Source organism: Thunnus albacares, chromosome 11, assembly GCF_914725855.1.
Source record: "Thunnus albacares chromosome 11, fThuAlb1.1, whole genome shotgun sequence".
In the NCBI taxonomy this organism is placed as follows: Eukaryota; Metazoa; Chordata; class Actinopteri; order Scombriformes; family Scombridae; genus Thunnus; species Thunnus albacares.
In genome coordinates this window covers 34,393,111-34,408,858 of record NC_058116.1, presented here as the reverse complement: position 1 = coordinate 34,408,858, position 15,748 = coordinate 34,393,111, and the positions used below count along the sequence as shown (strand labels likewise).

The 15,748-nt window shown below is 37.8% G+C and overlaps 1 protein-coding gene across 3 annotated transcripts in view; it reads left to right on the top strand.

Moving 5' to 3' along the window:
- Positions 1 to 2,426: 2,426 nt before the first annotated feature.
- The window catches only part of gtdc1 (glycosyltransferase-like domain containing 1), a 52,010-nt gene continuing 38,688 nt past the window's right edge, over positions 2,427 to 15,748 (top strand). The window contains exons 1-3 of one of the 3 annotated variants that reach the window (XM_044365769.1): positions 2,427 to 2,497; positions 10,783 to 10,973; positions 13,655 to 13,822. In XM_044365769.1, coding sequence (XP_044221704.1) covers positions 2,486 to 2,497; positions 10,783 to 10,973; positions 13,655 to 13,822 — 371 coding nt within the window. In that variant the 5' untranslated portion in view covers positions 2,427 to 2,485. The other 2 variants (XM_044365768.1, XM_044365770.1) reach the window with 2 other exon arrangements.

Below are 15,748 nucleotides of genomic sequence, written 5' to 3'. Positions count from 1 at the left end.
CTGCAATCTGGTTGGAAAATAAAAAGAATCAGTTTCACCTCATTAATCAGGACGGCTGGTGGTGAGCTGCTGGTTTATGTCTGTCAGTCTCATCCTGGTGAACACGATCACACTCAGTTACTGTCTGTCAGCGTCACAGAACTGTTGAAATACCAATAACATAGATGATAGAACTAAAAATACTCATGGTAAATCAAAATTAGGATATTTACTCAAAATTACAACATATTAAGTGGAAAGTCGTTGATGTATTGTATATGTAGGATTAGTATAGTGACGTGTAATATTCATTACTATATATATATATACAGTATATACTGTATATAAAACACATATTATGAGTTTTTTATGTATTAACTGTGGATGTACTGTGGGAACTGGAGAAATATTGTTTGTTAATTGTTTCATAAGAAGAGAGGTCAGTGTAAGAACAGTGTCAGAGGACACAGACAGTGACGTGTGATAAACGCTGTTAGCACGCTAGCCATGCTAGCCTCTGCAGTTTATGTTTACAGCCAATCAGCTGTTGCCATGTCTTCAGTCTGAAGCTAGCTGCTCCAACTGAGTCCCATTCAAAGAGATTCAACGTCTCTGCAGAAACACACTGAGTAATTCATCGTTTTCAACCAGTCATTCTGGTCTCAGTCTATAAACTCAGGTCCTCTAATAAGTGTGCTGCTGGTCATTTTGGAAATTATTGCTCCATTAATAATTTTTGAAGACTTACAGTAGTTTTGATGTCTGCTGTGTGGATGTTGATTGACTCACGCTGAGTCTGACTGTTGTCACAATATTTCACTGAGTTTAATGGGACTTGATAAAGATGTCTGCCTTGTTAGCACAGTTTGTGCACTGGAGGCTTCAAGTTTCCTCATCACACTTGTATAATTTGTATACTGGAGCATGACTGACTCCAATGCTCCTAGTTGTGACATCAAAATCCTGCAGGTACGTCCAGTTGTTAAACTGAGATTTAAGGTGAGCTCAGAGAAACTTTGAAAACAAACGCTGCTTTTCTTCTGGAGATGCTTTGAAATGTCTTCCTTGGCTTCAGTTGCAGTAAAACGTTTAAAGTTTATTGATCAGCAGTGACGCTGCAGTAGTAACACCAGTGTAAACACTCTCAGCTCTGTGTTTGTGGTGAAACTTTGACCTTCTCACACTCAGACTTTACACAAACATTATTTCAGGCTCTTTGAAGTATTAAAACACTGACTGGAGACTTAAACTGACCGTGAACTGCAGAACTGGATTAATGAATGCTAATAAAAACAGGTGAAGAGTTTATCCTGCACACAGTATTCATGTTCACTGAAAATATCACTGTGCTGTGTTTACAATCAGATCACTGAACACTTCACAGTTCCTCTGAAGGAAGAAACTTCCTGTTTCTTATTTTGTATGAACAAACAACAGTAATACTGAGACTATTGCTAATACTGAGACTACTGCTAACACGGCTAATACTGAGACTACTGCTAATACTGCTAGCACTGAGACGACTGCTAATACTGCTAATACTTAGACTACTGCTAATACTGAGACTATTGCTAATACAGCTAATACTGAGACTACTGCTAATACTGAGACTACTGCTAACACGGCTAATACTGAGACTACTGCTAATACTGCTAGCACTGAGACGACTGCTAATACTGCTAATACTTAGACTACTGCTAATACTGAGACTACTGCTAATACAGCTAATACTGAGACAACTGCTAATACTGCTAGCACTGAGACGACTGCTAATACTGCTAACACTGAGACTACTACTAATACTGAGATTACTGCTAATAGGGCTAATACTACTACTGCTGATACTGAGACTACCGCTAATACGGCTAATACTACTACCACTAATCCTGAGACTACTGCTAATACTGCTAGCACTGAGACTACTGCTAATACTGCTAACACTGAGACTACTGCTAATATGGCTAATACTAAGACTACTGCTAATACTGCTAACACTGAGACTACTGCTAATACAGCTAATACTGAAACCACTGCTAATACGGCTAATACTGAGACTGATGAAATGTTTCATCATAGGATAAAGCTGATCAGTCACAACTATTTTGTATTGATTAGCAGTGACCCTTCCTCTAAGGGGACAAGTGGACCCAAACCATGCCAGCAAACTGACCCCCACAGCATAACAGAGCCCCCAGACCCCCTCACTGTAGGGGTCAAACATTCAGACCTGGACCGGTTTTTCCTTTAATTTGTCACCCATCTGTAGATTATACTACCAGTACCACTACAGCTGAACAAACAAAACAAAGCTAAATAAAAAGTGTTTATTCTTCATTTGTACTAAATGAGGTCGTTGTGATATAACTACACTCGTATAAGTTTTATTATTATTTTTATAAACTATATTTTATATTGTTTGGAGGCCAGAACTGCGCGCGAGGCCTGGCCCTACAGCCGACGTGATGACGCACGGTTCGTACGTCAACTGCCGCTTGGCGCCGGGCAGATGCAGTCGGAGGTGAGTGAGCCGCTATAGGGGAATGAGCCAACCCTGTGAGGGCACTCGGGCCGCTGTTCGTCCTCCTGCGGTCATAGATAACCGTGTTCCTGCCGGGAACAGCCGAGGAGGTGCTCCGGTCTTCCGGAACGCTGTAACCGGCGGGGAACCGGGAGGAGGGGGGCTGTTTTCACCGGGAGGAGCGCTGGTTAGCCGTTAGCCACCGGCAACTGAGCTATTTGAGGCTAACTTAGCTAACAGAGCTAACTTAGCTAACTGAGGCTAACAGAGCTAACTGTGGCTATCTGAGTTAACTGTGGCTGACAGAGCTAACTGAGGCTAACAGAGCTAACTGTGGCTAACTGAGCTAACTGTGGCTAACATAGCTAACTGTGGCTAACTGAGTTAACTGTGGCTGACAGAGCTAACTGAGGCTAACAGAGCTAACTGTGGCTAACTGAGCTAACTGTGGCTAACAGAGCTAACTGTGGCTAACTGAGTTAACTGCTGAGCTGCAGAGTTTGGTCTCTTCGGAGGAACATGAGGCGATTAAACAGAAGCTTTCTACTTAAACACAGTATTGAGTTAACTCACGTCTATGCTTAATTATTTCACTTTTACACTTCCTACCAATTTCTGCCTCTCTACTACATTTCAGAGAGGAATATTGTACTTTTTACTGCACCACACTCATCACAATTATCTCTCCATTAATTTTATTGCTGGAATTGTTTTAACGTATTTCCTTCTGCCAGAGTTAGTCTTATGTTGCCTTAAATGTGATTAGATGTTATATTTTGATGATTGTCGACACAGTGTCTAAACAAGCCTAACTATTGCTCCAAGATGACTTCAGAGTAAATCTGTAAAATAACTTCAGCTATCAGATGAATGAAATGATGTAAAACTGCAATATTTCCATATGAAGTGTAGAGTAGAAGGACCAAATGAAATGTGGATGCTCTGGGTATTGAAGTAAAGTACCTGAGGAAATGTGTGTATATGAATAGATAGCTTTGGATATGTAAATAGAGGACTGTATTTATCCCATAAAGCTGTGACAGACGAGGCAGATAAACAATCTATCATGAAAAGACACAAAAACCAATAAGCACAATAAAATAGAAGTGATGGTTCCCAGTGACGCTGTAATTACACTGTTCTCTCAGTGGTGACAAAGACTCAAGTCCTTCACTTGAGAGGAGAACTGCAATTATTTTGATTATTGATTAATGTTTGGATTATTGTCATGATTGATCATTTGGTCATTAAAACATAAATATGTCAATAACAACATCCTAGAATCTAATGTAACGTCTTCAGATGTCTTATTTAGTCAAACTAACAGTCAGAGACGATGTTTGAAAGAACAGTCGCTGATTAATTCACCAACAATCACAATTAAAAACAATTTTACATGTAAAAGCTCTGAATTTAAATATTTGTTCATACAACAAGAGTGAGAACATGAATCTCTATTGATCACTAATGAATCATTTATCAATCACAGACACTAGTGTCTCAGGTTCTTCAGCTCTTCTCTGCTTTATATCATCATAAATGGAATATTTTTGGGACGTCAGCTGGAAACACAGACGGACGTTTTTAAATGTTTAGAGACAAAAAGTCTCGATAATCAAGAAAATAACGGAGAAAAGTCTCAGTTACACGTTGAAATGCTGCTTCTGCATTTAAACATCAGTACTGATGATAATACAGTAAATATAATAATGTGTTCTTTTACTTCACATCTCCAACATAATATTTCATTGCAGAGCTGCAAAGATGATTAATACATGAATAATGAATAGATGTAATATCTGCAGTAACATGTGAAGTCTGGAGCAGAAACATCGTGGAGCTCAGTACGATGATATTAAACCTGCAGCATGACATTCAGAACAGGATCACAGAATATGACTCATGTTTTAAATTGAAACTACATAAAACAATATGAAGCACATTTCTCTGGTTTTTGAGTCTCGACTTGTTTCAGCATCTCAGAGAGAAAACTCAGCAGCAGCTCTGACTTCTCATCACAGTCATTTAGACTTCAGAGTTTTCATATCTGAACGCGTTTATCATTTGATCTGTAACTCATCAGTGACGTCGGCACCTCAAAAACCTGAAATATTAAACGTACGCTGATGTGAGGGCAAGAAAACATTGATCCAGCAAACGATTGATTGATTATGAAAGCAGCTGCTGATCAGCGGACTGATGGCTGCAGCAGGAAGTGGATCATCGCTCCGTAGCAACACAACAGTGTTTATGGTGGATTGAACACGTCTGGCTGATATTTGATCAGTTTCATATGATCAATATCAACAGGCTCTGATCTGAGCATCTCTGCCAATATCTTTAGATCAATGAATTATCCAGATATTGATCTGATAGACTGTGAGACGTCACGTTGGAAACCAAACAATCCGTTGATTAAAAGAAGTGAAGAAGACACATTGTGACGTCACAATGGGCCCTGTTTCCATGGCAACGCAGAGCACGTTTTTTTTTTTCCTGGAGTGCGGCGGTTTGGTTTGTTAGTGAGTTGTCGTGCGCCGCAGTGGGCGGAGCCATGCAGTCCTGGTGACATGAACCAGTGTGTCTCACCGTCCCGTCTCAGCAGCTCACAGATATGTGTTTGTACATTAAAACACAACATTTAACTTTTTAAAAATACTAAAGCCTCGTCTGCAGCTGCAGACAACATACCAAAGTGCATATTAATATCAACAAATGTCAAACTATTAGTCAATTCATTGATTAGCCAATCAACAGCAGCCGTTTGGATCATTGAGTAACTGTTTGAAGTAATTTATCAGCAAAAATGATTCCAAACTAAACTGAATCTTTTTAGGATTTTAATAGTAATCAATCAGTTGTATTAGAGGAACGGATGGATCGGTAATAATAATAATAATAATAGTTGCAGGTGTGAACATGTGTGACATCAGTGATGATGAGTTAATCACAGTCTAACTGATGTTAATCAGTGAATCAGAGAAACAGGATGTTTATAACTGATGTTTCATCTGATGTCGTCTTTATTTACTGCAGTCTGTCGTCATCTTTGTTTACTTTATTTACTCCTTTTAAAACAATATTTTCTCTCTTTATGTCCTGAGAATAAAACCAACTGTGATGTTGCAGTGATACAAAGGTAAATAAATACATTAGAGCTGCAACTAACAATTATTATCAATTCATCTGTTAATTATTTTCCTGATTAATTGATCAGTTGTTTTGTCCAGAAAATGGTGAAAAGTGGATCAATGTTTCACAAAGATGGTGAAGATCTTCAGTTTAAAATATTCACATTTAACAAATATGAACTAATGAACAAATAATATGTTTTTAATATTTAATGTTTTTTAAATAGGATATGAAATCAGTTATCACAAAATAATTATAAATAAAATGTATTTTCACAATTTGTGAAATTAATTAGATATTCATATTAATTCAACTGTCATAACTATACAGAAAATATGAAATATATCAAATCATCACTCTCTTCTTTACACTTTAAACAGAAGAAAAGAGTCACAATATGGAAATGACAAGTACTCCAGAGTACTTCAGAGTACTCTGGAGTACTCTGAAGTACTTCAGTCAGTCTTGATGATGAGTTCAGTTCTGTCAGAATCACAGCAGATCAACATGAAGACAAACTTCTTCGTGACACCTCATAACAGGAAACCATTAGTGAAACTTGGCTGCTTGATGATCAGTTTTATAACAAACAGTATGGCGGCTCTACCGTTCATTATAAACCTCTGTGTGCTTTAAAACATCCACTTGTGTCTTTGTTTCCAGTCATTAAAGCAACAGTCAGTCAGTCAGATGAACATTAACGCTGTAATCATTCCTCCTGGTCAGTCTGACCATTAGAAGATCCTTCATAATGGAAGTGATGGAGGATAAAACTGTGTTTAAAAGTTTAGAAGCTAATAACTCTTCCTGTTACTGTATGTTTAATATCCACTGATGTTAATAACTACAGACTGATCTCTAAATGATGAGTTTATTAGTTAGTGAACAATAACTGCTGCTATTAAAGTGTGAATGACATTATTGAAGCGCTGGACTGTAAGAAATATTGAGCAGCTCTTTTTATTGATTTGATTGATTGATTGATTGATTGATTGACTGGGACAGTGTGCAGTTTGAAACATTGAAGATGCACTGCACCAGAGTTAGCTTGAAGCTAGTTTGCATCTGTAATCCCCAACAAAAAAACATACAGCAGCACAACAACAACAAACAGTACAAAGCAAACAAACCACACACAGAACACACCATAGAGAATACAGGAGACCATGTGACCTTGACAGATACACATGCTGTATCTGAGGGTGTGCCCCTGGGCTCCATACTGGGACCACTGCTGTTCTCCACATATGTAAATAATGATTGTGATCATTCATGGAGCGCTGCGTTCAGTTATCTGCTGTTCATGTCTCTCAGTAGTTCAGACACTCAGTCTGTCTCTGATGTTCAGACCTGTTTGACTCAGCGTCAGTTTGTGTTAAATGCTACTTTCATATGGCACAGTTACCATCATCTCATCTTTCTAAGATCTCAACTGCTCAAAGGCTTGAAACTGAAATGGTCACAACATACAGATATTTAGATCCTATTATTGATCAGAACTTGTCATTCTGATCGCTCTCCAGGCAGGGAACACCTGATTTTGGCAGCTTGTTTACTTTTTTTAGAGCACAGTGATCTGCTCACTTTATGTTTAATACTGGCTGTATCTGGTACTGGTTCCTTATCTGTGTACATACATGTGTAAAAACCTGCTCTCAGACGTTCTGCAGACGTTGGTCCCCATAGTTACAACAGCATTAGTGAAAAAAGCTTTGAAATGCGCTGCTGCCTCTTCCTGGAACAACGCAGAGAAGCACCTGAAACTGTCAGCTGGTTGCTGTCGGGGAATTGAGAGGATGGAGGAAACAGTTTCTTGCACCTGTTTATGCATCATAACTGATATTATGTTCACCAGTAAATTAAATTAAATACATATGTGTATATATATATATATATATATATATATATTCCAGTGCAGCTGAAACACAAAGAGAAGACTGTAATGTGTCAGATATCCACTCAGACTAACTTATTGATGATATGAACGGTTCTTGATGTGCAGATGAAAGAGTGATTGATTGAAGCTGATGTAAAGGGTGGTGATGTCACCGTGCAAGGCGCCCCCACAGCTTCACAACAAACACAGTGAAACATGAAGAAGCAGAAAAAACATTTCCAATATTCTGAGAGGCAGATTTTCCAGCTCGCTGTGCGCGCTGACTCAGCCTCCTCAGCCCGGTATTGAGATGAGTGGCAGCGGCTGCGTTCAGCTGTTATTAATCCCTCGCTGCACAGGGGGATTCCCTGCTGAGGGGGAAATCGATGACATTAACCCTTTGTTTCATGTGTGTCGGCAGCCTTCCATGTTTGAAGCAGTGGGCGAGGAAAGGTGTCTAGGTGAGATGAGTCTGATGAGGCTGGAATCCCCCGCCGTGGTTCACAGGGACTCTTTGACTTTAAGGTGGAATGATCGATTTCCTGTCAGCGCTCACAGTCGCTGTTCAGTCCACTTTACACTCGTTTCTCTCAGATTTTTCCATTTTTACTCTTCTTTCCTCTTTTCTCGACATCTTCTCTGCCGCCTGTCTTTCTCTCCTCAATCCAAAGCTTTTATTGCTGCGTCGGCCGACTTTCATCAGAACGTTCGACTGTCGTCCTGTTTATTTCTGGATTTATTCAGTCATTCATCTTTTTTTATATTAGTTGATTTTATTCGTTCAGTTAAATTCTTTTCTTCATCTCGACTGATTTTCATCATCACATTTCATCCTTTTTTGTCTCATTTGTAGATTTTTATCTCCAGATCAAGATGTTTGATGTTCTTCTGTCAAACTTCATTTTTCTGTTTTTCTAATTTATTTTGTTCACTTTTATTTTTATTCCGTTTTTTATTAAATTTGATCATTCTGACTTTTATCTTTTATCAAATTATTTGATATTTTTAAATAGTTTTATTTCTGTTTTTTCACTTTTATTTTTCTTTTGTTAAATTAAATTGTTGCAGTTTTTATTTTATTAATGTTCGTATCTGCTGACTTTTATTCTCTGATTGTTTTTGTTTCTCTGCGTTTATTTTTTAATTTGTTGACTTTTTTTTTTTAAGCTTCATGACTTTTATTTTTCCATTTATTTGTTGTATTTTGTATTTAGTAGCAGTTTATTTCCTGGCTTCGGGGGGTGCGTGATATTTGTTATTATGGTTCTTATTCTTGTGAACATGTGAACTGATAAATATATTGATCTGGAATGAATGAATAATAATGAATATTGATGCGGTGGTGTCCGTGCTCGGGGTCAGGACCTCCAGACTCTTCTTCATGTCTGAGGCCTGAAACCTCAAACCAGGCGACTTTTCTTCATTTTAAAGGCCAAAAAGGTCGAAAGCCAGCGAGTTAATCGAAGAATCTCCGTTCGCCCCCCCCCCCCCCCCCCCCCCCCCCCTCCTCGGACGCTTTTCACATTTTCATATTTCACATTATTTTGACGGCATTCAGGAAATAGATTGGACCGTTTTAGCACAATAGGCGACATTATGTGTCTGTTTCCAATCAGATTTTTATTTTTGAAACATTTGCATTTAACCTCTGCTGAACCAGCAGCGCTGTATCTGCCTCCCAGCCACTGAGAAGAGAAAGAAAGAAGAAGCAGATTGCACAGCTCATTTCCTTTCTCCAGATATGAGTAGCATTACTGATATTGACTGATTGAGCAGTCTGTGGGCGAGCGCTGAGTGCTGCACAGACATTAGGTCCCATTGTGGGCAGCTAAATGGAAGAGGAAGATGGAGGGTGGACTGGAAATCACTGGGAGGGAATTCAGTGGAAGGACAGAAAGCTCGGGGACTCGTCGTCGTGTCTTTTAATGCTGTAAGCCGTCCACTTCCTGCTCCTCGCTGTGTAAACGCCTCACATCATAATGGACACGCTGCGTCTCCAGCAGGCCGCATTGTGCTGCAAATAGACGACATTACTGCTGCGCTAAGTTACTTTCTGCTCCTTTTCTCTCCATCTGCACGCTGAGCGACGCCACGTTCGGAAGCTCAGCGGCTTTTTATTGGCTGATTCAGGATTTTTAGACTCCATGTATGTAAATCATGAATATAAAATAAAACACTGAGTAAATGTGATTCCTGACTCTGAAAGACATTTAGAGATTTGTGTCGTGGAAATAATTACAGACATATGAATATGGTTTATTTAATGAGTTCTGTGCCACTTTCAGTTTTGGTGAAAAGCAGGTGCTGAGATGCATTAAAGTATTTAAATAAATCATCACACAGACTTATTCTTCATATCTAATAGTTCATCATCATTAGTTAAATCTGTTAAATGTTAAATTCAGATGTAACATCCAGTGTAGAGCTGCAAGATTATTTTCATTATCAATGTGCTGATTATTTTCTGGAGTAGCTGATGAATCATTCGGTGCGTCGGTGTCTCTGAAGCCTCGCTGACGTCTTCACTTTGCTCCAAAATATTCACTTTACTCTTTGATTTCCTATCAGTTAATCGATGTGATAGATTGCAAACCAACAGTCACCTGGGTGATCAATACATCTGATCTAAAAACACTTCATAAACTGATCATTGATGCATTTTAGTGTTGATCTATTTGCTGCAAAGTAATTATTGTTGGCAGCATGAAACTGTAGTAAAATGAAGTTTATTTGAATCCATAAATGATGTTTGTTCAAATGTCAACAACAGGAAGTGAACGGACATCTGTCAGACACACGAGCTGCTTTCTGTTCATCACAGTATCAATTATTACTGGAACAATAATGATTATTGATTCATCTGTAAGCCCTCCGCAATCCAAACATTTTCAACAAAATTAATTAATAAATATCCATGTTTGAGAAACTTGAAGCTGTACAGTTTTTGGTATATTTCTTTAAAAAATACTATAATGTCCAATCAATAATTAATTGTCCCAGTCCTGTTTCCAATCACATCTGTATGACAAGAAGAGCTTTTCAATCACATCAGACTATTTAATAACAGTAATCAGTTTATAGACATGGCCCACTGAACCATTTCATTTCCTCAAATTTACATTAATGGATCTTATGTAGCAAATAATCAATCAGCAATCATTAAAACATTAATTATATCAGTTTCTTTATGTTGCACAGATCAAAATAAACTCGACATAAAGGAATAAACATACAAAGAGAAGCTAATCAATAATGAGTGATGTCCTCTCTCTGTCAGAGCGGTTCGTCTCCCAGCGTTCTGCTGGTGGAGGCGTTTTACGGCGGATCTCACAAACAGCTGATCGACCTGCTGAAGACCCACCTGAGCGGCTGCTGCACCTTCACGCTGCCCGCCAAGAAATGGCACTGGAGGGCGAGGACGGCGGCGCTGCACTTCAGCCAGACCATCCCCACCTGCCCCTCATACAGGTGAGACTCACACAGGGAACAATCAAGTAATGCTAATATATATATATATGTATATATATACATATATATATATATATACATATATATATATATATATATATATATATATATATATATATATATACATATATATATATATATATATGTATATATGTATATATGTATATATTTTATTTTTTTTTTATTTTTTTTTTTTGTATCAAATTGTTGCAGAAAAATATACCAGAGCAAAAAACTCTCTTTTGAAAATAAAAAGGGAGTCAGAGGTCCAAGCAGCAAAGTGTTCTTTAATGCCGGCAAAAAAGGGGAGCAATCAGCACTTTTACAACCAACCAAATGGCTCCAAAGGTTTTTTCTTTGGGGCATTGTTTTTATTCCCTTGGGTCGGCTTAGGTCACACCTTATCATCCACCCTCCCTAATTTTTGACCAATTATTATGTTACTTTTATCTCCGTCACTCGTTGTTGGTCAAAACTCTTCAAAACAGGTTTTGAGGTGTTTGAGGATATGTACTGGCATATTCAATTCTACCTGATTATATCCAACTTTTATATAAGTATTGGGAATCATTTTACACCATTATTGCCATGTTGTCTTCTGGCCTTTTATTTTTTATAAGTTATTCTAGTCATTTTACACCCTTATTTCTTGATCACCTCCAGAGAGTATGTTTGAAAGGTGAAGACTTTAGCAGACCCAAGCAAAGTGACATGTAATACAAACACACTCAAATTTCTCCAGTGTATGATTATGATTCTTATATATATATATATGTACACACATATATACATATATATGTGTGTACATATATATGTATATATGTGTATATATGTATACATACACATATATTTGTGTGTACATATATATATATATATGTGTGTGTGTGTGTATATATATATATAGACTCAGCAGCTACACATTTCTCTGATTATTGTCTTCAGGTTAGACTAACACATTGTTGCTAACTTTGGAGCTAACCTCTTTCACTTTTCCAGCAGTTGGGAAACAACAGACGACACTTTTCTTGGTCTTGCAGCATTTAGTAACTGACACACTGCAGTCTGTGCTGCACATTAACTGACACACTGCAGTCTGTACTGCACATTAACTGACACACTGCAGTCTGTACTGCACATTAACTGACACACTGACAACTTCCTGCTAACCTTTTCCTCTGCTGTCTCTCAGTCAACCCACTACGCCACACATAACACGGAGGTTACTCTAGTTTCAGAACAGCTGTACAGAGGCTCACTGTTGATTTCTGAATTAATGGATATTTTGCGTTGTTTTCGGCATCAACATTTTTTTTTGGGCCTGGTGGAGATTCTGGTTCTCCTGTTCATTTATAGAGGAAACACTGCTCAACAAATACAGATACAGATACAAATACTGGGCTCTCTGCACATCCCTAATATATACAGCACATAGCTACAAACATCCAGCTGTAGGAACAAGAAGAGAAACAGTGATTGAAGCTCAGACAGACGACTGTTAACCTGTTTATCATCATCATCAGGTGGTTTGGCTCATTTCTGAGTGAACCAGACGTGATCTGAGTCTAAAGTCATTAACAGATGTTCCTCATGGATGTGTGAGTCCTGTTCTGTTGACATTATACACCAATGACTGGACAAGCAGCATCCCGCACTTTCACTGTCAGGTTTCTGGTGATTTTCTTTAGTTTGGAGGTGAAACAGCTTGTACAGTGGTGAGACGACCTTCATCTCATTGTAAACACTAAGAGAACAGTCCAGTACTGGTCCGTAAGGCAGGTATTAGCCAGGTTCATTCTTACAGATACTTGTGAACATATTGACTGTAATCTGTCGTGGAACGTCCACGTGAACTCTGTGTGTGCACGAGGATCCGACAGAGACTCTACTTCCTGTGCGGTTGGACAGAGAGTAGTGATGATATTTGATGGTGCTGTGATAGAGAGAATATTACGTTACACGATCTCCACAAATAAACAGACTGGTCCACACAGCAGCGACAGTGATGCTGTCTGAGAAGACTACAGTTAGACAGGCTGACCCCCCCCAGGTCCTGGATCACAATACAAACTGCTGCCATCAGGGAGACGCTAGTTAAACAATGAGGAGGCTGTGCTGCACCGCTCTCAATACACTTTAAACTCACATCATCATCTGAACACTGACCGTTTACTGATGAAGACCTGGGATGATGAGTGAAAGCTCAGGAGAACTGAGACTGTACAGGCATCGTTACATAACAGAACATAAGTAATAAAGCCGTCAGCAGGACTGTGGAGAGTAAATAAAAACAAAATAATATGAAATTAAATAATGAAGACAATAAAGTGAAAGGAGAGAAAAAAGAATAATTAGATTAGAATAGATAGAATAGAAAAGAGAATAGATAGATTGTAAAAAAATGAAAAAAGTATAAATAAATAAGATCAAAGGAAAATAGTAGAAGAAGAAAAAAGAGAAAATAATAGAAAGAATATTGATGATTTCAACAGAATGTGTTTATTATCTCATGTGAGTGTTTTTGTGATGAGGTTTAGTTCAGACTGTTGAGATGAGCTCATCATCATGTTATTGTGTGTTTGTTGTCCTCCTGCTCTCCTATTATTATTATCATTATTATTATTATTATTATTATTATTATTATTATATTTTCCTTCTGTCGGCATCGTGTCTGTTTCCTGCAGAGTTTTGTTCTGCAGCTCCGTTCTGAACCTGTGTGAGCTGGTGGCTCTCAGACCGGACCTGGCCCGTCTGAAGAAGGTCTTGTACTTCCACGAGAACCAGCTGGTTTATCCGGTCCGCAAAGACCAGGAGAGGGACTTCCAGTATGGATACAACCAAGTCCTCTCATGGTAAACAGGCTTTTATTTTCTATGTACTGTAAATTCTCTTTAAGCAGCGTTTCATGCCTTCATAGACCTGCAGAGTGAATCAGGTCTGTAGTTTTTATATGTTATATCTCATCTGCGCCTGTGTGCAGTTGTTCAACTCGTCCTCCATGTTGTCATGTTAACTTCATATAAAGTTTATTTCATGTCACTGACTGCAGCAGTCATTGATCAGCGTTAATCTGCTGTCGTTACCGCTCAACACTTCCTGTAGATGTCACGTTAAAAGAAAACAAGCTGCTGTTCCTGGTAGGTTTTTATTTATAGAAACTAGGGCTGCACCGTGCTGGAAAAAGATGACATTGCAATATCTTTTTCTCTGATATATATATTGCGATATGAAAAATACAGGAGATTTCACCAGATACAGGCAGGGCGTTCCTCATGTACTATTAACAATCCTGATTTTTATCATTTGGGTCCTTTTAAAAGTCTGTCCGCTTCTAATGAAACGACCCCTGTCCTACTTCACACTTGGTTCAGCCCTCCGTCACCCCTCCAGACATTAGCTTGGACTCCTCCACTTTCAGTTTCAGGTGTGCGACTCTGACAGCAGCATGGCGAGTGGAGAGAACAACACGTTCCTTAATGCACTTTACACATGGGCTGTGTGTTATTGACATGTAATCTACTGTTTCTAATGATGTTTACATGTTTGATCTGTGTGCTGGAAGATAAACAGGCCTCCCAGCTGAGGACTCGAAAACACATTTATTTATATGTCAGCAAGATGTAAGTACAGATAGATCTGGACACTGCAAGTTGTGTGTTAAACTTTTAACCAGTTCAACTTTTAACCAGTTCAACTTTTAACCAGTTTAACTTTTAACCAGTTCAACTTTTAACCAGTTCAACTTTTAACCAGTTTAACTTTTAACCAGTTCAACTTTTAACCAGTTTAACTTTTAACCAGTTTAAGTTTTAACCAGTTCAACTTTTAACCAGTTTAACTTTTAACCAGTTCAACTTTTAACCAGATTAACTTTAAACCAGTTTAACTTTTAACCTGTTTAACTTTTGACCAGTTTAACTTTTAACCAGCTTAACTTTAACCAGTTTAAGTTTTAGCCAGTTTAACTTTTAACCAGTTTAACTTTTGACCAGTTTAAGTTTTAACCAGTTTAACTTTTAACCAGTTTAAGTTTTAACCAGCTTAACTTTAACCAGTTTAAGTTTTAGCCAGTTTAACTTTTAACCAGTTTAACTTTTAACCAGCTTAACTTTAACCAGTTTAAGTTTTAACCAGTTTAACTTTTGACCAGTTTAACTTTTAACCAGCTTAACTTTAACCAGTTCAACTTTTAACCAGCTTAACTTTTAACCAGCTTAACTTTAACCAGTTTAAGTTTTAACCAGTTTAACTTTTGACCAGTTTAACTTTTAACCAGCTTAACTTTAACCAGTTTAAGTTTTAGCCAGTTTAACTTTTAACCAGTTTAACTTTTAAACCAGTTTAACTTTTAACCAGTTTAACTTTTAAACCAGTTTAACTTTTAAACCAGTTTAACTTTTAACCAGTTTAACTTTTAAACAGCTTAACTTTTAACCAGCTTAACTTTTAAACAGCTTAACTTTTAACCAGTTTAAGTTTTAACCAGTTCAACTTTTAACCAGCTTAACTTTTAACCAGTTTAACTTTTAACCAGTTTAAGTTTTAACCAGTTTAACTTTTAAACCGGTTTAACTTTAAACCAGTTTAAGTTTTAACCAGTTTAAGTTTTAACCAGCTTAACTTTTAACCAGTTTAAGTTTTAACCAGTTTAACTTTTAAACCAGTTTAAGTTTTAAACCAGTTTAAGTTTTAACCAGTTTAAGTTTTAACCAGTTTAAGTTTAAACCGGTTTAAGTTTAAACCGGGTTAAACCAGTTTAAGTTTTACCCAGTTTAAGT